Genomic DNA, 24,435 nt, shown 5'->3' with positions numbered 1-24,435 from the left:
TTTCATGAACTCAGAAACGCTGAAAGGCGTGGTTTGGGTCCTTTCCTCAAAGTTCTGAGTCATCTCTGCAAAATGTTGGGTGAATGCCACAATCTTTTTTGGGTCGTTTTGACCAAATTTAGGGTCGATGGAGCCAAGTGGCGGGTCGTTTCCTACTACTTTTGGGTCGATTTTATAACCAATGAGACAGTCAGTTTTGTCTTGATTTCCCTTTGATGATTGCAACGTATTTTGTTGTTTGTTTTACTGTTGTCTTTGTTTTTTTTAAATTCTTTTTTTCCCTTTCGTTTTGCGTCTTTGCTATCAGTCTTTCTTTCTGTTGGTCGAAGACTGATAAAAATATGATTCAAACCGTCACACCACATAGCTAAGACTGAGGCGTCTTGGTTTTTTTTCTCCTGAAATGTCGATGCACTTTATTTAGACTACCCGAACAGGTAGGCTTGTAATATTGTCTTAGTTACACTACGTTTTTACATTTAGTCAAGTTTTGACTAAGTGTAGAGGGGGAATCGAGACGAGGGTCGTGGTGTATGTGTGTGTGTGTGTGTGTGTGTGTGTGTGTGTGTGTGTGTGTGTGTGTGTCTGTCTGTGTCTGTGTCTGTGTCTGTGTGTCTGTCTGTGCGTGTGTGTGTGTAGAGCGATTCAGACCAAACTACTAGACCGATCTTTATGAAATTTGACATGAGAGTTCCTGGGAATGATATCCCCGGATTTTTTTTGATTTTTTTCGATAAATACCTTTGATGACGTCATATCCGGTTTTTTGTAAAAGTTGAGGCGGCACTGTCACACCCTCATTTTTCAATCAAATTGATTGAAATTTTGTCCAAGCAATCTTCGACGAAGGCCGGACTTCGGTATTGCATTTGCTTGGTGGTTTAAAAAATAATTAATGACTTTGGTCATTAAAAATCTGAAAATTGTAAAAAAAATAATTTGTTTTTAAAACGATCCAAATTTCCATTCATCTTATTCTTCATCATTTTCTGATTCCAAAAACATATAAATATGTTATATTCGGATGAAAATCAAGCTCTGAAAATTAAAAATATAAAAAGTATTATTAAAATAAAATTTCCGAAATCGATTTAAAAACAATTTCATTTTATTCCTTGTGGGTTCCTGATTTCAAAAACATATAGATATGATATGTTTGGATTAAAAACACGCTCAGAAAGTTAAAACGAAGAGAGGTACAGTAAAGCGTGCTATGAAGCACAGCGCAACCGCTACCGCGCCAAACAGGCTCGTCACTTTCACTGCCTTTTGCACTAGCGGCGGACTACGTTCAGTTTCATTCTGTGAGTTCCACAGCTTGACTAAATGTAGTAATTTCGCCTTACGCGACTTGTTACATTTAGTCAAGTTATGACTAAATGTTTTAACATCGAGGGGGGAATCGAGACGAGGGTCGTGGTGTATGTGCGTGTGTCTGTGTGTGTGTGTGTGTGTGTGTGTGTAGAGCGATTCAGACTAAACTACTGGACCGATCTTTATGAAATTTGACATGAGAGTTCCTGGGTATGAAATCCCCGAACGTTTTTTTCGTTTTTTTGATAAATGTCTTTCATGACGTCATATCCGGCTTTTCGTGAAAGTTGAGGCGGCACTGTCACGCCCTCATTTTTCAACCAAATTTGTTGAAATTTTGGTCAAGTAATCTTCGACGAAGCCCGGACTTCGGTATTGCATTTCAGCTTGGTGGCTTAAAAATTAATTAATGACTTTGGTCATTAAAAATCTGAAAATTGTAAAAAAAAATAAAAATTTATAAAACGATCTAAATTTACGTTCATCTTATTCTCCATCATTTGCTGATTCCAAAAACATATAAATATGTTATATTTGGATTAACAACAAGCTCTGAAAATTAAATATATAAAAATTATTATCAAATTTTTTTTTTCGAAATCAATTTAAAAACACTTTCATCTTATTCCTTGTCGGTTCCTGATTCCAAAAACATATAGATATGATATGTTTGGATTAAAAACACGCTCAGAAAGTTAAAACGAAGAGAGCTACAGAAAAGCGTGCTATCCTTCTTAGCGCAACGAATACCCCGCTCTTCTTGTCAATTCCACTGGCACTGCCTTTGCCACGGGCGGTGGAGTGACGATGCTACGAGTATACGGTCTTGCTGCGTTGCGTTGCGTTCAGTTTCATTCTGTGAGTTCGACAGCTACTTGACTAAATGTTGTATTTTCGCCTTACGCGACTTGTTTTTTTTGTTATGGCAAAAGGCAAGGAAAAGGCGATTGCGATCAAGCTTCCTATACGTATCTCTCGGTTCGGCATTCGCAGCTGCAAACAGTGTTAGTGCCAATTACAGAAAAAGTGTATTGCTTTTGGCAGATATAGAGTGGATCCTGACTTCTCCACGTGGCTGTGAGATCTACTACCAAGCCGTTCAGCGACTTCTTTTTATGCATAGCCCGCTATATCTACAGCGTGTTTTCTGAGCCGTGGACGGTGATGTATCATAGTCCGTTTTTACATTTAGTCAAGTTTTGACTAAATGTTTTAACGTAGAGGGGGGAATCGAGACGAGGGTTGTGGTGTATGTGTGTGTGTGTGTGTGTGTGTGTGTGTGTGTGTGTGTGTGTGTGTGTGTGTGTGTGTGTGTGTCTGCCGTCTGTCTGTGTGTGTGTGTAGAGCGATTCAGACCAAACTACTGGACTGATCTTTATGAAATTTGACATGAGAGTTCCTGGGAATGATATCCCCGGATGCTTTTTTTCTTTTTTTCGATAAATACCTTTGATGACGTCATATCCGGCTTTTTGTAAAAGTTGAGGCGGCACTGTCACACCCTCATTTTTCAATCAAATTGATTGAAATTTTGGCCAAGCAATCTTCGACGAAGGCCGGACTTCGGTATTGCATTTCAGCTTGGTGGCTTAAAAATTAATTAATGACTTTGGTCATTAAAAATCTGAAAATTGTAAAAAAAACCAATTGTTTTCAAAACGATCCAAATTTACGTTTATCTTATTATTCATCAATTTCTGATTCCAAAAACATATAAATATGTTATGTTCGGATTAAAAACAAGCTCTGAAAATTAAAAATTTAAAAATTATTATTAAAATAAAATTTCCGAAATCGATTTAAAAACAATTTCATTTTATTTCTTGTGGGTTCCTGATTCCAAAAACATATAGATGTGATATGTTTGGATTAAAAACACGCTCAGAAAGTTAAAAAGAATAGAGATAAGGAAAAGCGTGCTATCCTTCTCAGCGCAACTACTACCCCGCTCTTCTTGTCAATTTCACTGCCTGTGCATCGAGCGGTGGACTGACGATGCTACGAGTATACGCTCTTGCTGTAAAAATGCAGTGAGTTCAGTTTCATTCTGTTAGTTCGACAGCTTGACTAAATGTTGTAATTTCGCCTTACGCGACTTGCTTACATTTAGTCAAGTTTTGACTAAATGTTTTAACATAGTAGTCCGGTGGCAGGGTATTTTGACCTAGAAATGCTTAGTTACAATCGTTTCTTGGCATTTTTGAGTGCTTTGGACCATAAGGTTTAAGAATCCGGCGGGTGTACAAATGACACCCTCTTGGAATTTTCATAATTCAAGATGGCGGCCAAGATGGCGGCCGAATACGGTATTTGCTATATCTTTCGAAGTAAACCACATAAACTCATAATTGTTCAGTCTAGGATAAGGTTTTAAGGGTCCAGGAAACCATTCCTTACGTTTGTATAGTTATTTCACAACTTGTTTTGGTTTTCAAGATGGCGGCCATAATATCCCTGTCCTCCCTCTCCTGCACAACGTCGTCGTTTTATCATCGTTTTGGTTACATGTTAATGACCTGATGAATCTAGATTGAAGTCAGTTTTTAGCCCGTCTCCTGCACAACATCGTCAACTTCGTCGTCATCATCACTAGGAGGCTTGCTGGTGAACTTGTTGCCTGCAGGCACAGAATATAGTACATGGGAGTTGTCGGCCCGTACATCGACAGTTCCCTGTCTTGCAAGCTGTGTCTGACTCGCAGCCACAACGAATGAGCCAGAGGACGTAGTCTGGTGCTGGAGAAACACCTGCTGGCACAGGTATTGCAGACAAAGACCTGTTTACGTCATCGGCTTCCCAGCCGTAGTCCAGTGGAGCAAGAGGTGGTGGATCTGATTCCAATGCAGCATACCACTGTGCAACTTGGAAGTGTGCTCGCTTCATGTTTTCCACAAATGCTTCTGTAGTTGGTGGCAAGGAACAGAGTTTGGGTGCACCAGCGGATTTGGATGTCTTTTTCGCCCATTGCTGAAGACGGCACTCACTCATTGTTTCTCCTGATTCATTGTAGGCAGCTGCCATGAATTCAGTCGTTTCCTTTTCCACATCACTCCATAGTGCATCGACCACACCAAGGGAATTCAAGAGGAACCCCTTCTTTGAAACGGTAACAGCTATTGTCTTGCCAATACCATAGCATGCTGCTACTGTGTCACAGCCACTGATACCATGTATGGCCAGGACTTGTGGGATGAGGACTGGATGCGTCTTGACCGTCTCTGGGATGTCAATACAAGCTCTGCCGTAGACTGATGATTGCATCATCAAAGGAGATGAGGAACCAGATTTTTGGTAGTGGTAACACAGTAGGGCAAACACATCTGTATCATCTGAGATGACACAGACCTGAGCATCGTCAGTTTGGCATGCCGAGAGTGCATGCTTGACAAGTCTAATGTCAGCCTCCTCATGAGTTGAATACAGGTCAATCGCTGCTCTCTTTCTCCCCTTGTACACTGCAGTTGGCACTGGCTCAACACCTGTCAGCAGTAGGCGGTGGTCTTGGGTGCCTTCGTCCAGGAACTCTTGGTCACTGAGTATTTGCTCACATGTGATGAGGTTTAACTGAACTTTGTTTGCGACATATTTAAGTACAGCATCCCTGGATGGGAGAGGAGACTTTGCAGTTAGTTTGTAAACTCGGGAGGGTCCTGTTTTGCCATCACGAGCTGCTCTTGTGCTGCTCTTTGTAGAGTAGTCATAGTATCTGTCCAGAACCAGATGGACTTCAGCATGTCTGAGACGATCTGCAACCCATGTCTTGAAAGAGTCAACAAATGTTTGTACAGTTCCCTGTGCGGGCCAGTGAATTGTCCATAACACAGCAGAAACATCGACCACGACGACAGAAGGTTCTCCCCACATCCTTGCAGATGTTGTAACAGCAAGACATTTCTTCAAACATGCTTTCCCAGTGGCAAGACGAATACTTCCATCTGGATGGAACATGGAAGGGGGGTATGCTGCTAATTCACAACTGAGTACCTGTCCAAGATCCACATCCCGCTGGCTCACCATCAGGCCAATCACTCTGGCATAAATTGCCTCCTGGTCAATAACAGCAAGGTCGCCAACTTTGACAGCCTTTCTGTTGCCAGAAAAGGTAACAACCCGTTTTTTGATTGGGTTGTAGAAGCCTTCCGGCCATGAAGACTCTGAAGCTTCCATCTGCTCCTGGCCCAGTATCAATGCTCTGTCGATGTTCACATCCTGCTGTGCTATGGCTCCTGTGACGACGTTCATTAGAGCACCATCAGGATGACTGTCGGGATCCATTGGATCAACACAATCTAACAACGTGGAGCAGATAGACTGGCGATCCTGTGCATCAGTTTTAATTCGCCCATTGGATTCTTCTTTGTGCACCAGTTTTGGTGTTCTGTCTTCTTCAGTCATCGTCTGCAAGTCCCCTGTCAGTGTTATGACTGCGTGTTGGCTGTAGGACCACGTTGCCACAGTTTGTGGATTTTGTGTGACTCCAATGATGCCACTCGGGCCCTTTCCTCGCTTCATCCATGTAGTTTCAATGAACTGGTCTGATGGAATGCCATTCCAGAGTCCATCCACGTGATGAAGAACCTGCTCTCCTCGAAGTAACTGCTGTTCAACTTCAGGTGGAAGCCAGGTAAGAGAGCGGCAGAAGAACAGGCCGTAACGAGCATAGTTGGGTTTGTGAGCAGCGAAAAAGTATGGAAGCATCTGATCCATTGTACAGATGAGGAGGGCGTAGTCAGGCTCGTGAGTTGCCCGAGTGAACTGCATGATGAGCAGTGTCGGTTTGATCACTAACTCTGTCCAAGCTTTTGTTGTTCGACTCTTAGCAGAGAGATCAGTAAGCACCTCTTCCAAAGAAGCCATGTTGGTCAGTTCATTGTTTTTGATGACTGGTCGGAGTAGCTCTTCGGTGAGAAGGCGGAGCGCACGCACATTCTGAGGATATTTCTGAGTAATAACAAAGTTGCATAATTAAACCATTAGTTTATAATCTCTGCTTCTCTACACTATTGATATTAACGATGTGGCGCACATTGTTTGTTTGTTGTAGCAAAAACAAAGCTGGATTTTCTTATTTTCTGAGCCGCAAAAGTAGCCACTGTTCATTTCAACCACTTACACTGATTGAATATTCATTTAATCACTAGAAATGGATTCCTTGACCCCAAAAACCTTACCATAGACACCAATATCATGATTCTACGAGGTATAGTTCAAAAGTTATGGCCGGTGACATATTTTGGCCGCCATCTTGGCCGCCATCTTGAATTGTGAAAATGCCAAGAGGGTGTCATTTGTACACCCGCCGGATTCTTCAACCTTAAGGTCAAAAGCACTCAAAAATGCAAAGAAACGATTGTAACTAGGGATTTCTAGGCTCTGGGAAAAAACAGCCCTCTGCCACCGGACTATAGAGGGGGAATCGAGACGAGGGCCGTGGTGTATGTGTGTGTGTATGTGTGTGTGTGTGTGTGTGTGTGTGTGTGTGTGTGTGTGTGTGTGTGTAGAGCGATTCAGAGTAAACTACTAGAACGATCTTTATGAAATTTGACATGAGAGTTTCTGGGTATGATATCCCCGGAATTTTTTTTCCATTTTTTCGATAAATGTCTTTGATGACGTCATGTTCGGCTTTTTGTAAAAGTTGAGGCGGCACTGTCACACCTTCATTTTTCAATCAAATTAATTGAAATTTTGTCCAAGCAATCTTCGACGAAGGCCGGACTTCGGTATTGCATTTCAGCTTGGTGGCTTAAAAATTAATTAATGACTTTGGTCATTAAAAATCTGAAAATTGTAAAAAAAAATATATATATATAAAACAATCCAAATTTCCGTTCATCTTATTTTTCATCATTTTCTGATTCCAAAAACATATAAATATGTTATATTTGGATTAAAAACAAGCTCTGAAAATTAAAAAATTAAAAATTATGATCAAAATTAAATTTTCGAAATCAATTTAAAAACACTTTCATCTTATTCCTTGTCGGTTCCTGATTCCAAAAGCATATAGATATGATATGTTTGGATTAAAAACACGCTCAGAAAGTTAAAACGAAGAGAGGTACAGTAAAGCGTGCTATGAAGCACAGCGCAACCGCTACCACGCCAAACAGGCTCGTCACTTTCACTGCCTTTTGCACTAGCGGCGGACTACGTTCAATTTCATTCTGCGAGTTCCACAGCTTGACAAAATGTAGTAATTTCGCCTTACGCGACTTGTTGTTAACGTTGGTTTTGGGTCAACTGCTATGCCTTGCCTAGCTCTTCTTTTGCGAGAGACCACAACTCTGCTGTGAACACTAGATCTGTCAACGCCTGTTCAGATTTGCGCATACTGGACAGATGTATCGATATACATTTGTTTTATGTGGTGTTTACAGTTCCCAGTTTTCCCCGGAGACAGACATTCTACTGTTGGAATAAAGTCGGAGCTCATCCAGCGTTCATGGAGGTAAGGAATGGGGGTAGGGGGTTCAGTGAAGAGGGGGTTGTGCGGGGTGGGGGGTGGGTGGGGGCATTGGACAATCATTGGAGAGTGGATATAAGAGAGGTATTCATTCCGACAACAAAGCAAGTAATACAAAATGTATAACTGTTTACAGACAAGACAAGTGAGAGTAAAAATATTGACTAAATTATCGAAACAAAACCGGGTGACATTTCCCGCTTTCCATAGCCACGCTAGAACGAAAACGTTAACCAAACATTCATTACGACTGCGTTGCTCATAATTGGAATCTTTGCAGGAAATAAAATGTAGGTTAATATTTACCCAGCACTTAAAACGGCACCAGTAAAGAAATGACATTGTTACGATGGTAATCAAACAAAGCTCAGGTAACTTGACTGCGCCATTAATGTCAATAACAACTCTTTCCTACACAACAGTAAACAAAGCTTTACAATATAAACAAGAAACAATCAAACGAAGCACGCGCGTGCGCTTGAGAGCACACACACACACACACACACACACACACACACACACACACACACACGCACACACACGCACACACAAACACACATATACATACACACACACTCACATACACACACATCGACTGACACACACACACAAACACACACATACATACACACGCACACACACGTACACGCACACACGCCCACACACACACACACGCACACACACACACACACACACGTACGCACAGACTGACACACCACACACAAACACTGAATGACACACACGCACACACACACACACACATACATACAAACACACACACACACACACACACACACACACACACTGTTGTTTCTTTAGTCATAAATCCTGTCAATTGTGATCAAATTGTCAAGAACTGGTGCGTATGATAATTTGCCAAATTATGTCTTAACACCGCCAACCCCACCACCCAAACAAATCACACACACCCCCCCTCCACACACACACACACAAACACACACATACATTCACATACACTCACACGCACACACACGCACAGACACACACACACACAAATACACACGCACACAAACACACACAAACCAAACCAAAACAAAAACATTCACATGAACAAACACACACAAAATAGCTTGAAGAAGGTGTAAAATCCGGATGTTTATACAGGCCGATCGAACTTCCAATTACAGCATTGCTTGGTGATATTTAAGCCCACAGGAGTAAATAGCAGGTGGAGGTTTCTGCCACAAAGATAGGAGAACAGTCAATAGAACTTTTTGGCTCACGTAAGTGTAGCCTATGCGATCGTAACTTTGTCTGTCTGTGCGTGCGTGCGTATGTGCGTATGTGCGTATGTGCGTATGTGCGTGCGTGCGTGTGTATGTCTGTGATAGAAACTTTAACATTTCCGAGTCTATGGATTACGTCAGTCTCGGTCAAAAGTGTTCGACGTGTGTGATAGAAACTATTTGAAGACGTCACATTATGACGTAAGAGGGTTAGACGTCACGCAAAGGAATTACTGAAAGTCTCGGTCATTGTTATTGTGAGCGGGCCGAGACTACTTGGCAGATCCAGGGTCTCGCTTTCTTGCACAGTTTCACCTATGCTTACTGTGTGTGTGTGTGTGTGTGTGTGTGTGTGTGTGTGTGTGTGTGTGTGTGTGTGTGTGTGTGTGTGTGTGTGTGTGTGTGTGTGTGTGTGTGTGTGTGTGTGTGTGTGTGTATGTGTGACGGAGTGATTGAGTTTGTGTTACTGTTTGTCGATTTCTTACGTGAGCCTTGAAGGCTTCGCCTCTTGTTTTTATTCAAATGAAGCCTAATTATTGAAGTTTTATCACGAGAACACATTTGCTGCGGTCCTGCCCAAACTATGAGGCATTCAGAAAGTGATGGCCAGACCCCACCCCCGTGTTCCAAACACTCTACGGCAGTCAGGAGGACCTGAGTGTGTAGCGCACTGTCACTCTCATCCAGGAGACGAGAGTTCCGATCTGACGAACGAAAAGAACAACAAGTCGCGTAAGGCGAGTTTACTACATTTAGTCAAGCTGTGGAACTCACAGAATGAAACTGAACGCACTGCATTTTTTCACAATGGCCGTAGTCCGCCGCTAGTGCAAAAGGCAGTGAAAGTGACGAGCCTGTTTAGCGCGGTAGCGGTTGCGCTGTGTTGCATAGCACGCTTATCTGTACCTCTCTTCGTTTTAACTTTCTGAGCGTGTTTTTAATCCAAACATATCATATCTATATGTTTTTGAAATCAGGAACCGACAAGGAATAAAATGAAATTGTTTTTAAAACGATTTTGGAAATTTAATTTTAATCATAATTTTTATATTTTTAATTTTCAGAGCTTGTTTGTAATCAGAATATAACATATTTATATGTTTTTGGAATCAGAACATGATGAAAAATAAAATAAAAGTAATTTTGGATCGTTTTATAAAAACATATTTTTAAATACAATTTTCAGATTTTTAATGACCAAAGTCATTAATTAATTTTTAAGCCTCCATGCTGAAATGCAATACCGAAGTCCGGCCTTCGTCGAAGATTGCTTGGCCAAAATTTCAATCAATTTGATTGAAAAATGAGGGTGTGACAGTGCCGTCTCAACTTTTACAAAAAGGCGGATATGACGTCATAAAAGACATTTATCGAAAAAATGACAATATGTCTGGGGATATAATACCCAGGAACTCTCATGTAAAATTTCATAAATATCGGTCCAGTAGTTTACTCTGAATCGCTCTACACACACACGCACGCACAGACACACACACACACAGACACACATACACCACGACCCTATGATCATTTATTTATTTTTCGTGCGGAAAAATGTATAAAGAAATATTGATATTATACACAACAACAAAATGAATGTGCGCGGATCGATTATTACTTTAGATTTTCAAAATCGTTTACACACAAAAAGACCGGCACGGTTGGCCTAGTGGTAAGGCGTCCGCCCCGTGATCGAGAGGTCGTGGGTTCGAACCCCGGCCGGGTCTTACCTAAGACTTTAAAATTGGCAATCTAGTGGCTGCTACGCCTGGCATCTGGCATTATGGGGTTAGTGCTAGGACTGGTTGGTCCGGTGTCAGAATAATGTGACTGGGTGAGACATGAAGCCTGTGCTGCGACTTCTGTCTTGTGTGAGGCGCACGTTATATGTCAAAGCAGCACCGCCCTGATATGGCTCTTCGTGGTCGGCTGGGCGTTAAGCAAACAAACAAACAAACAAAATCTTACCACAGTCACTTCGTTGTTTAGATTTATCATTTAGACTTAACTTATTAGCAACTGTTGGCTGACATTCCTCCAAACAGTGCTCATTTACAAGCGGCAATACAAATCACCTTAGGTGGTTAAGGATTTATTTCTGCTCTTTCTTTCTTTCTTTATTTGGTGTTTAACGTCGTTTTCAACCACGAAGGTTATATCGCTTTCTGCTCTTAAATGTGTGGGTAAATGTAATGATTAAAAGATGTGACAAAACTCTAAATTGAACTACACTGCCCAAAATAAGTCAAGGACCAAAAATCCAAACACAAATTACGCAAAGACCGATCAACCAAAAACATGGAACTTGTAATAATTATGTTGTGGTCAAATTATTCAACATCAATCACGCCAAAGTGCATTGAATTCCATTCATAAACAATTGAGTTATTGTCTCTTAAGTGAAGGGGGGGGGGGGGGGGTCAAAATCAAAAGTCGCAAGTCTTTGCAGATTGTCAATTCCAATGTTTCACCGGTTCCCAAAGTTCTTCTTCTTCTTCTTCTTCTTCTGCGTTCGTGGGCTGAAACTCCCACGTACACTCGTGTTTTTTGCACGAGTGGAATTTTACGTGTATGACCGTTTTTACCCCGCCATTTAGGCAGCCATACGCCGTTTTCAGAGGAAGCATGCTGGGTATTTTCGTGTTTCTATAACCCACCGAACTCTGACATGGATTACAGGATCTTTTTCGTGCGCACTTGGTCTTGTGCTTGCGTGTACACACGGGGGTGTTCGGACACCGAGGAGAGTCTGCACACAAAGTTGACTCTGAGAAATAAATCTCTCGCCGAACGTGGGGACGAACTCACGCTGACAGCGGCCAACTGGATACAAATCCAGCGCGCTACCGACTGAGCTACATCCCCGCCCGTTCCCAAAGTTCAATAATGGGTATAACCCCCACAATTCTGGCGGCACTCGTTGCAGCGATCCCTCATTGAGTGGACAATGTTTGCCAGATTAGCCTGGGGGATGGCCTGCCACTCTTGCTGAAGAAGAACGAGCAGCTGTTGGAGGTTTGCAGGTGGAGCATGATTCTCGCGAACACGACGGCCCAACATGTCCCACGCATGCTCAGTAGGGTTCATGTCGGGACTGTTGGCTGGCCAATCCATCCTGTTGATCTGTACCTGCTGCAGGAAGGCGTCCACAACCCGTGCTCGATGTGGGGGAGCATTATCGTCCTGTAGCACTGCATGGGGCCCAATCTGACGCTGTATGGGCAGGACTTGGGGCCTGAGGATCTGGTCCCTGTAGATAAGGGCATTCAAGTTGCCCCGTACATGGTACAGTGCGGTCCTGTGGTGCTCGCTGATCCCAGCCCACACCATCACTGACCCTCCCAGGTAGGCTCTTCTCTCCCTCACGCATGCAGGGATCATGCGTTCTCCTGGACGCCTCCAGACCCTGGTCCTGCCATCATCATTCTCCAGACCGAATCGAGATTCATCGGAAAACAGTACCTGGGCCCACTGCTGTCGATTCCATCTCAAATGGCGGGTGGACCAGGCCAGTCTTGCCATCATGTGACGTGGCGTCAGAAAAATGCGGCCAAGTTGACGCCTTGCGTGCAGCGTCTGGTCATGAAGGCAGGATGCGGACGGTCTGCTCGTTGATGTAAGTGTTGGTTGCCACCCTAAGCCTTCGTCTGATGGTGCTGGCAGTGGTCGTCCTGGTCCGCAACGCCTGGCGTGTGATGTAGCGGTCTTGACGTTGTGTGGTGCTTCGAGGGCGCCCAGACCGGGGTCTGGCTTCCACACTTCCAGTGGCCAGAAAGCGCTGCCGCAGCCTCACGATGACGGAATGGGAGCAGCCAAGTCTTGCAGCAATCTCTCGGAGCCGGATACCCTCTTGAACCCAGGCTAGAGCTCGTCCGCGGTCGACAAGGTTCAGATGACGTCTTGGAGGCATGGTTGTTTGGTGGCCTGCTGTGATTTTGCCTGGGCTTATAAAGCATTTCTGGTGACGACAGTTCACTCTCAGAGGACCAATGGTTCACGTGAAAAAGATTGATTGGACAAAATCACCTGTGCTGAGCTCTGCAGGAGGGTTACTTTCACGTGCGTTTTTCGCAATATTGCGGATTCTTTGCTCGCCTGCACAGAGAAACAGGCCAATCCATCCTGTTGATCTGTACCTGCTGCAGGAAGGCGTCCACAACCCGTGCTTGATGTGGGGGAGCATTATCGTCCTGTAGCACTGCATGGGGCCCAATCTGACGCTGTATGGGCAGGACTTGGGGCCTGAGGATCTGGTCCCTGTAGATAAGGGCATTCAAGTTGCCCCGTACATGGTACAGTGCGGTCCTGTGGTGCTCGCTGATCCCAGCCCACACCATCACTGACCCTCCCAGGTAGGCTCTTCTCTCCCTCACGCATGCAGGGATCATGCGTTCTCCTGGACGCCTCCAGACCCTGGTCCTGCCATCATCATTCTCCAGACCGAATCGAGATTCATCGGAAAACAGTACCTGGGCCCACTGCTGTCGATTCCATCTCAAATGGCGGGTGGACCAGGCCAGTCTTGCCATCATGTGACGTGGCGTCAGTAAAATGCGGCCATGTTGACGCCTTGCGTGCAGCGTCTGGTCATGAAGGCAGGATGCGGACGGTCTGCTCGTTGATGTAAGTGTTGGTTGCCACCCTAAGCCTTCGTCTGATGGTGCTGGCAGTGGTCGTCCTGGTCCGCAACGCCTGGCGTGTGATGTAGCGGTCTTGACGTTGTGTGGTGCTTCGAGGGCGCCCAGACCGGGGTCTGGCTTCCACACTTCCAGTGGCCAGAAAGCGCTGCCGCAGCCTCACGATGACGGAATGGGAGCAGCCAAGTCTTGCAGCAATCTCTCGGAGCCGGATACCCTCTTGAACCCAGGCTAGAGCTCGTCCGCGGTCGACAAGGTTCAGATGACGTCTTGGAGGCATGGTTGTTTGGTGGCCTGCTGTGATTTTGCCTGGGCTTATAAAGCATTTCTGTTGACGACAGTTCACTCTCAGAGGACCAATGGTTCACGTGAAAAAGATTGATTGGACAAAATCACCTGTGCTGAGCTCTGCAGGAGGGTTACTTTCACGTGCGTTTTTCGCAATATTGCGGATTCTTTGCTCGCCTGCACAGAGAAACAGGCAAAGTCCGAGTACCGGTTTTTGCTGTCACAGGAAAGGCAGGGAAGCTGTCAAGACGACCACAAAGCGTAGAGGGTCATTGTCGCCGATTTTTGTGATTTTTGCACAATCAACGTTGGGATCGAAAAATGGCTTTTGGTCCTTGACTTATTTTGGGCAGTGTACCTAGCCCTTAATTAGCTGTGTTCTCGTTTGTTAAAGCACATGCGATCCTATTGGTATTCCAACTTTAACTGTGGACCATTCAAAGAGACAAAAGCATGGAGAAAGCGCACAGTTCAATAATGAACTTAAATAGTCTGTTAATAATCTGCGCTGGAGTGGCTCTGATTGTCCAAACAGGGTCTGAAGCAAACGATATCCAACCGGGAAATGAGATTCAATCGTCGACTGATACAACATCCTTCCCACTGGATGACAACCAGCCCCACGTCTTCAACGTTGCTCAAGGAACAAGTTCATTTCTCGATGTGGAATCCATCGATGCGTCGACTAAGATTGCTCAAACAGATTCTTCTTTTGATGGACAGACAGACCCTCCTCTTAAAACCCCAAGAAAAAGTACCCTAGCATGGCGTGAGGATGAAAATACCGACTTAGGGGGAAAGGCCCCAATTAACGGACACTTAAGGTTAAACCCATTTTTCTCACAAAGTATATAACATAGCGCAATTTTGAAAACGGATTATTGTAGATCTTACCTACCTTTATCTTCATGTTGAAAAAGAATTGAAAAATCTGTTATACTTTAAAAGTTATTAAGGTTTGAATTTTTCGGCAAATTGTCCGGTTTTGGGAAACCTACTGCCTAAATCCGGACAGGGGGTCACCAAAATCCGGACACGAAATTCGCTGCTTAATAGAGTAACAAAAGTTGCAGAAACCATGTAATTGCAACCGTTTTCTTTTTCGTGAACGTTCATGTATTTTTACATTTAATTATTATGTTGGTTTTTGCAACTTTTGTCAGTCAAAAAGCAAGTTTTTATGAAGATATGTATCTTTTTCTCGAGAGAGGGTTATGCGTTATTTTTAGTCAAACGAATTAACCGCACGTTCAACTACACACACACACACACACACACACACACACACACACACACACACACACACACACACACACACACACACACACACACACACACACATATTTATTACATATTACACATATTACATAGTCCGTTATTTGGGCGCACGTGGTGGACGGTATTTGGAAAACCCCACTAGTTGGAGTTACAATGCAGCTGTTGAAAAATGCGTTCATTGAGTATGTCGTATTGCATGGTATTTACTAATAGAGTGTATGTACTATCTACTTCAACCAATCAATTCATCTTAGAAAGTCGTAACTTCTTGCTGCACTTAGTTTACAAATGTCTAAAATTACAGTGAGAGTGCGAAACACAGAAAACCACTTACCGTGCAGAATGCGTGCGTTCAGTCGCCATGTTATTTTGGTGCGAAGTGTAAGGGGATATCACTAAATCGTTTCGCGCAAAATTTTTTTGTTGTGACCTCCTATTTCTGAGATATCGCGTGTCCGTTATTAGGCGCCCGTCCGGTAATTAGGGCCTTTCCCCTACCTTCTGACGACGAAAGCACCTCATACATTCCTGGGATAACTCAGTTAAACTTGCCTTCTAATGCTGAAAGCACCCCGCCTTTTTCTGAAGAAAAACAGCTAAACTTGCCTTCTGATGCCGAAAGAACCTCGTCTTTTCATGGGGAAAAACAGTTAAACTTTCCATCTAACACTGAACAAAATATTGCGCTGCTTACGGGGGATCAGACATCTGAGGTTCCGTTAACGCTTGCATCGACCAGAGAAAAATGGGTAGACCTGACGGCTGACACTGAAACTCTGCCCAGTGTTGCTGAGGATGGACAGGATGATTTGGGTCCTGATGCTGACACTGCAGTACTGTCATTCCTGTCTTTAGTAAGCAGGATCAGATGAACCTGTCTCTTGGCAATGGAACCACCCCTACCGTGTCTAATGCTGAAGAGATGGAGTTGTCTCCTGATAATGGAACAATCCCTTCAGCGCCTCATGCTGAGAAAGTAGAGTTGTCTCTGGAAAATGGAACCAGCCCTACCGTGTCTCATGCAGAAGAGATGGACTTTTCTCCCGATAATGTAACCACCCCTTCCATGTCTCATGCAGAAGACATTGACTGGTCTTTGGATAATGGGATCACCCCTTCCGTGTCTCATGCAGAAGAAATAGAGTTGTCTCTGGATATTGGAACCACCCCTACCGTGTCTCATGCTGAAGACATGGAGATGTCTCCTGATAGTGGAACCACCCCTACCGTGTTTCATGCAGACGACTCGGATGGACTTATCTCCTAATAATGGAACCACCACTTCCTTGGTTAATACAGAAGAGATTGATTCGTCACTTCATATTGTGACAACCCCTTTTCTGACCCATGCGGACAAGAACAGATTTCCTCTAGTTTCCAGCAACATTCCTGCGGACTCAGGAGAAGATTACACAGACATGTTCTTTGATTCCATCGACATGAGCTTTTTTTTTTGAAAAAAGGAGAACATATCAAGAACCCTTTTCGTTTTACCGAAGACGACTTTCTGGACAAATGGCCCTTTAGAAGTGTCATATCGGAGACGTTTTTTGATTTTCAGTCTCAGGTAGTTGCAATACACATTGAGATGTGTGGAACGAAGTGTACATTCCCACATGAGCCTTTGATTTCGGAGAAAATATTAAGGGGTACTGATTTCAATTCGGTGATTAATGGTTGTTCTCGATGTTTTTGCGATCTCCTGTGTCATGCTTTCGGCGACTGTTGTCCAGAAATTCAACTACAGGACCATACTTTCCAAATGTCGCGCAGTAGTATTGATTCCCAGGCAAGGGAAATAATTCGTTTGGGTAACAAGCAGTCTACCTGTGAATGCTCGACCTCGAATCATGCATTTTCCTCTGCAAGTTATAACGCTATGGTCATTTACTGTCCACGCAATTTTCACACGAATCCGATGGTGTTCGACGCGTTCGCAGGACGTGAAAAGGCGTCTGCTTCTACCTCGTCTTTGCCTGGCAGCAACGTGACCGACGCTTTAGTCGCACTGAGGGCCAAATGTGAGAACATAGAGAAGTCGAGGCACTGGGACTATCACAGACCCTTGACATCGAGCAAAGGGCTGGTGTACAGGAACAAGTTTTGTGCCCAGTGTCATGGCGAGCGTAAGGACAACCTCATCGAGTGGTCCATGAAGGTGGAGTGCAACGCCAATCAGTTGCTAGTCGCAAAATCTGCGTCTGGTAAATATTTTTTTCTTTTCGTTTTTTAAAATTATTTTTCTTTGTTTCCTGCTGCAAAATGTCAATATTTCTTTCATTTCTCCGTTTCATTTTTGTCCTGCTGCAAAGTGTAAGTATTTCTTTAATTGCCATTCATTTCATTCCTGCTGCCCAAGAGCGGCAAATCAAAGTTTGACACACAGCTGGTCCCATTTTGGGGGTCGCTTGATTTTAACCATGTTTTCTTGAATTTTGTTTACGGTTTCACATGAGATGAGTAAAAGTCAACTTCGATTGCATCCAAGAAGCAGTGTAACCACTGCATTTGAAACAAAATGTTTCATTTAGTTTGTATAGGTAAATGAGCGCTTCTGGGGTGATAACGCGAGACAACTCCTGTTATCATGCCGCGAGGTGACGCCAGTTACCAGCCGAAAGAAAGAAGGGGCATATAACCTCACCAGAACCGATCATGGTCTGTTTACCGTATAAAATGCACGACTTTTTTTTTCCTTTCTCGTGTGATCTTGCCGCGAGGTGGCGCCAGTTACCAGCCGAAAGAAAGAGGGGGAATAACCTCACCAGAACCGCACATTAAACTCGCGTGTCACGCAAAAATGTCGACCAAAAACGGGAATGGTCATACGTACCCTTGCTCAACGTACAGGAAGCTACTTCACAGCAGAAGTTTATCTCAAACTGAAACTAGTTGATTTGAAGAGTTCAGATATTCAACAGCACCAGACAACATTGCAAAATCAGCTGAGACTAGCAACGGTAAGAAAACAACCGACCTGAACTGACCGTTGCGCACGTTTCATGTGGTGTCACATCCTCGAACATGCGTTTATTTTGTTCTCAAATAAATCCACTCTGTCAGATGGGGGAAAGGACAACTGCCGTAAAGAGCTCATTACTGTAGATATTAAGATCTGAACACCAAAGCAACTATATTCAAACCTAAAATGTATCTAAACCAAAATGAAAATTCGAAACGTGCTTTATGGGAACGTTATATGTGTATGTGTAGGGCGATTCAGAGAAAACAATTTGACCGTTCGCCATGAAAATGAACATGAGAGTTCCTGGAAATAATATCCCCTGGTGTTTCGTTTAATTTTTTTTGATAAATGTCTTTGATGACGTCATATCCGGCTTTTTGTGTAAGTTGAGGCGTGTGTGTATGTATGTGTGTGTTCGTGCGTGCGTGTCTGTCTGTCTGTCTGTCGGTCGATCGATCTGTTTCCCTGTCTCACAGTCGGTATGTCTGTTGGTTTATCTCTGTCTCCGCCTGTGGCTGTCTGTCTGTGAGTGTGTAAGCTGATAATCATTTTCAACTATTTCAGACGCTTACTTTCTTGCCCTGGATGACCTACGCTGCGATATCAGCTATGTTACCGACAACATTGACGTAATAAGAGACTGTGAAATCTCGTCTTGTTACCTCATGCAACCAGACTGGCCAACGGCGAGCTTTTGACGCAAATATTCTGCGCGCATGCGCAAACTGATTTTACATCGGTTGCGATGGCGAAGTACAAGTTCTGCTTCCTCTGCAACACGAACGAAAGTTTCAGTTCTGCCATGAACGTTTTAATAGACGGGAGGAACGAGTTTGGCAGCAACGAGGCTAACCCTGGAAGATTCAGCTTTTCTGCCCTGCTGTACCCCACTGAGGATGACGAGAGCGCCGATGATGTCACGGATGACGTCACTACAGTTGTAGAAGACGTGCCTCAAAATGTGGAGAGGGAGTCCAGGCCGCTGTGTGCCAAAGACTACGTACTTGATCCAATGCAGGCGAGTTCACTTTCATGTTGCTTTTTATATTCGGTCAAGTTTTGACTAAATGTGCCCAGATAGCCTAGGAATCGAGACGAGCGGGGGCGGTGTATGTATGTATGTATATACATATTTATGTATGTATGTACATGTATGTATACATGTATGTATGTATGTTGTATGTATGTATGTAGGTTGTGCGTGGGCGTGCGTGCATGCGTGCATGCGAGCGTGTGTGTGTGTGTGTGTGCGTGTGTGTGCTTATTAAAACATAATAGATGAATTGTAACTTTGAATACACATGCCTGCAGTGTAAATGCCACAATGTGTCCCTTGAGACTATGGCAAAGGATATGAGGTGTGGATATGAGGTGTACATATGTGTCCATTTTCAGGAGATAAATATTGTGTTATCAGGCATGGGAATTGAAAAAAGTAAAAAAGGCTGAAAATGTGTAAGTAATGGAAAAGTCGACGGCGTGAAGCGCCTAGCCCTGCTAGGAGAGTTCGGGGGCATGAACCCCCCCCCCCCCCCCCCCCCCCCGAATTGTTTTCTCCAAAGAACCCAAATGGTGCAATTTGGTGTCATCTAAGCTCCAAGTTTGCCATTAAATTCAGTTTTTAGAACCATTTTTGCCTCCCCCATTTATTTTTTCGGCGGACACTTGCTTTTTCGACGGAACAAAAATTAAATCGGCGGAAATTTGCCTTTCGGCGGACAATTCCCATGCAAATACATGTACTGTTTATCTTTGAATCCTGAATAAACTAGGCTGATATGTATGTATGTATGTATGTATGTATGTATGTATGTATGTATGTATGTATGTATGTATGTATGTATGTATGTATGTATGTATGTATGTATGTACTAGAGGAATACCCGGCTTCGCCGGGGTGAATCGCGAGACAGAGACAGACAGCGTGGCGGTTCATCACAATCACCTTTGCAGGCGAAGTCCTCAAACGGGATTGAGAATTTTAGAGCTTATTTCTTAGCCCTATATTATCTGTTGTGGCTTCTCAAATGCCAGAACATACAGACAGACAAAAGCCGCTAGACCCCATCACAAACAGAACTCTACAATCCACAGGTTTTTGCCCACACACACACACACAAACAGAGAAGCCGTATATATATATATATATATATATATATATATATATATATATATATATAAATATATAGAGATAGGTGAGAGTGTATTTTTCGCGTGGCTATAAATTGATTCGACCTTTTCACTTTGACAGTAAGAACAACTTACGGGTGCAAGGGAAGCGTTCTGGACAGCGCAGTGACATTCTAAAAATAGCAACTCAGAAACGGGAATTTGGGGTGAACGGCGCGAGACAGAGACAGACAGCGTTGCGGTTCACCACAATCACCTTTGAAGGCGAAGTCCTGTCAAACGGGATTGAGAATGTTAGAGCTTATTTCTTAGCCCTATATTATCTGCTGTGGCTTCTCACATGCCAGAACATACAGACAGACAAAAGCCGCTAGACCACATCACAAACAGAACTCTACAATACACAGGTTTTTGCCCACACACACACACAAACACACACACACACACAGAGAAGCCGTATATATATATGCATATCTGTATCTATAAATATATAGAGATAGGTGAGAGTGTATTTTTCGCGTGGCTATAAATTGATTCGACCTTTTCACTTTGACAGTAAGAACAACTTACGGGTGCAAGGGAAGCGTTGTGGACAGCGCAGTGGACAGCGCAGTGACATTCTAAAAATAGTAATAGTAACTTACAAACGGGAAAGCCACACGAAGGAAGGGAGATAAACGCCAAACACTGGAGAAGATAAGGAAGAGTTACTTATAATGGTGAAATGAACACAAAAACCAAAATCAGTTCAGCGCTGCGCGCTGAGAGCACGTGTTGAAATATCTCATCGATGATATTGTGTCCGGGGTGTAGCTGAATACGGTGTCCAAATTTGAAAAAGATCCACCGAGAACTTTGGCGTTGTGATGTGGTGTAGCGGCTATGGTGTGTCGGTATGGGGGCCCGGGTAGCTGAGGTGGAACCAAAATAGCGGAGGTGGAACCAAAATCGGTTCAGCGCTGCGCGCTGAGAGCACGTGTTGAAATATCTCATCGATGAGGTTGTGTCCGGGGTCTCTCTGAATAAGCCCACCAAATTTGAAGCAGATCCATCGAGAACTTTGGCCGTGCATGGCGAATACACAAATACACAGATACACAGACACACACACACAGACACAAGTCGTATATATATATAGATAGATGTATGTATGTATGTATGTATGTATGTATGTATGTATGTATGTATGTATGCATGCATGTATGTATGTATCCAGATGTAAATCCGGAAAAGTGCAGACGTTCTTGTTCATTCTGTATGAAAACTAGCAGACGATTACATCAGTTATAACAGTACGCAAGACAACACCAAGACAGTATGTCCTGGGACCCGCAAGTTGAGTGCGTCGCGGGACCCCCTTTAAGAATGTCTATATTATTGTAAGTTTTTCTCAGCTTTTAGTGCAAATAGGATGAGGGACGCACAGTTAGGGAAGCCCTGATTTTTATTGTTAATCATTATTATTTCCCAGCGTGAAAAATAGTATAAGATGTTTGGTGCCTTGTTGGCAGACCAGCGTTTTGTTGGTCCGAGGGGACCATTATAGTCTTTTGTTTTATCATTATCGACCAAGGCCGAATGCCACGGTTGATAAATATGTCATAATAGGCGTTATGCTCCCCGAGGACTAAAAACAACATCTGGTCTGACAACACGCCACCAAACATCTTTTTTTTTTCATCACTGATTTGGTAATGTTGTGTTTGAAATGAAAATATGCTCAGAACTGTATAAACCCGTGTTATGCAAAATAAGTTTTCTATTCGCGTCTTTTGCCTACATCTGTTAACATCGTCTTGGTCGAAGGGTTTCGGCCAGTCCAGGGCTTGCTGGTTTCGGGGAAGGATTTAGGGTGCTCAGTTTAGTTGTAAAACCAACAGTTTGACTTTTGTTATCGTCTCTTTGCGTGACTTGTGTAACCATTGTGATGTGCAGTGCGTCTGTCGGCCTGTGCAATGCGAAGCAGGACTACGCATAGACGGAGACAAGTGCACAGAGGTGTTTCTCTCTACCAATATGCACGCCTTCAGCCTTTGCTCTCGTTACCATATCAAAGCAGAGCAGCCGATCCGCCGTTCCCAGATGTACTCGTTCTTTTCAAGCTTGGTAAGTCAAGTGCCTGTATCTGATTGTTTAGCTAGTGCCTGTTGACAAACACGACTTTCATCTCCCGAGCTGGACTGAATGTGTAGCCCCAGCGAACACCAAGAAGAAAGAAGACTGTTGACAAACAGTAATGACCGAAACATGCATTTTTAAAGTTCTCCCGACACCCCCCCCCCCCCCCCCACCCTTCCCCATACTACCTAAACTCCAATTTAGGAAGTCGACTAGATCAAAACAAAAATTAATAGACCCCCCAAAATAGCAAAAGAAACTTCAAGCTACACAAACCCACCTGCAGCGGATAGATAATGGATATGGTTTTATTTTGTAATGCAAACGTTTTTTAAACTATGCTTATTTTGATTAAAAGAAATGATACTCGTGGGTTTTTTTAGGTTTATTTTTAAAGCGGGGGGGGGGGGGGGGGGGGGGGGGTTACAAGTTACGTTCTGTTGCATCGTGTTATCTCAAGATGCTCACCGTGGGTTTAATATCAGTAATGACAAAAGTTACGTCGGCCACGAAAGACGACCAGGCGTGCTACACAAAAAAGGTTTGTCTTCATCCCTTCCTAATCTTGCTTTCTCGTCTGTTCAAGATGATGACGATCGACGAGTTCGGATCCCGGTTTGAAGTATCCTTTCAAGGGTTTCCTCATCTTGCATGCGATGACAACACGTCTCTCACGGTGGACGTTCACATGGAGATTCACAACGGCCTGTCCACACTGTTCACAAAAAGAGTCAAGTCCATGTTGACGTTCATGAAGAACTTTGCTGGGAATTCGTCTGCTTTTCATCCTGCGCACATGACTGCAGAAACGCCAGCCCCCAGATGCCTGGACGTCTGGACCTGGATTAAGAGCCTACCGCCAAACTGTTCCACAAGGAACATATCTGGTTCCGTGGGAGCACACTTTTATGAAATGAGGGGGAAGAAAAATGTAAGCTTAACTTCACTGTACAACACCACGTTATGCCCTCGTGTCAACCTGACCAAGACTGAGTTCAGCACCTTCAGTACCCAGCTACATGACCTTGGATTCACCAGCGACATCATTTTTGACGTCACCTTTGAAAAAGATGAGACCTTTCACCTTCTCTGCGCTGAGGACTTTTGGAAGATTCTGCTGCCAAACTCTTGCATGGCAAAAACAACGATGCCTGAAGACAAGTCAACGGCCGGTTTCCAGGACATGTGGACAGTTCAAGGACTGATGTCCATGGTCAGCACGTGCGTCTCGTTGGTCAGCTTGCTGTGTGTGATGGTGACCTACATGGCTCTGCCCCCGCTGAGGGCGGGCACGGGACTGTCCACTCTGGCTATGGCTTGCCTCCTGTTCGTCGCTCAGGCGCTGCACGAGATGGGTCTGGAGCAGTACGAAATCCATCTGCTGTGTCTGGTTCTGGCGCTGCTCATCCACTTCTTCTGGCTGTCTGCCGTCTTCATGATGACCTCCTGCACCATTCAACTCTTCGCCGCTCTGGTCTTCCCTCTCTCATGGTCAATGGTGTTCGAGAGAAAGGCGTGCAAGCAAAAGAGCCCTCGATATATCCGATCCAGACTGTCAGCTCCCTGATATAAAATAATTCCGTGTGTCACCACCTGAACTCGCAAATCTTCAAGAATTGCAACGTACATCCCTCTCGCCCACATTAGCATCAACATTGTTTCTCTCCATCACACACACTTGCATTCCGACCCTCTGTTTTTCAGGTTCAGTTATGTGTTTATTGAAACTGAATCTCATTTTTCTAAAATACAAAGAAAACATCAACAACATAAACGGGAAAACCCCTTTCAGAACATCCCTTAAAATAAAGGATGTCCTTATCAAACTCGTCTGTACTTAAAGGCAGTCTGAACACTGACTAAACAACAAGATATTAGAAGCCCAAACAGCTTTGCAATGTACTATTATTGGGATTACGTTTCAACTAGTAAGATAGAGTGATTGGAGAAAAAAGAAAAAAGTTGTAGCAACAAATAAGAATGTGATGTGAG

The 24,435-nt window shown here is 43.8% G+C and overlaps 2 protein-coding genes across 2 annotated transcripts; both read right to left on the bottom strand.

The window, feature by feature from the left end:
* Window positions 1-12,607: 12,607 nt before the first annotated feature.
* LOC138953566 (uncharacterized) lies at window positions 12,608-12,937 on the bottom strand. Its single transcript, XM_070325413.1, has one exon. It carries the CDS (start codon window positions 12,935-12,937, stop codon window positions 12,608-12,610), a length of 330 nt encoding a protein of 109 aa, XP_070181514.1.
* Window positions 12,938-13,614: 677 nt separating this feature from the next.
* LOC138953547 (uncharacterized) lies at window positions 13,615-13,944 on the bottom strand. Its single transcript, XM_070325393.1, has one exon. It carries the CDS (start codon window positions 13,942-13,944, stop codon window positions 13,615-13,617), a length of 330 nt encoding a protein of 109 aa, XP_070181494.1.
* Between the last annotated feature and the right edge of the window lie 10,491 nt (window positions 13,945-24,435).

This window comes from Littorina saxatilis, linkage group LG2 (assembly GCF_037325665.1).
Source record: "Littorina saxatilis isolate snail1 linkage group LG2, US_GU_Lsax_2.0, whole genome shotgun sequence".
NCBI lineage: Eukaryota > Metazoa > Mollusca > Gastropoda > Littorinimorpha > Littorinidae > Littorina > Littorina saxatilis.
This window is presented reverse-complemented; position numbering and strand designations above follow the sequence as displayed.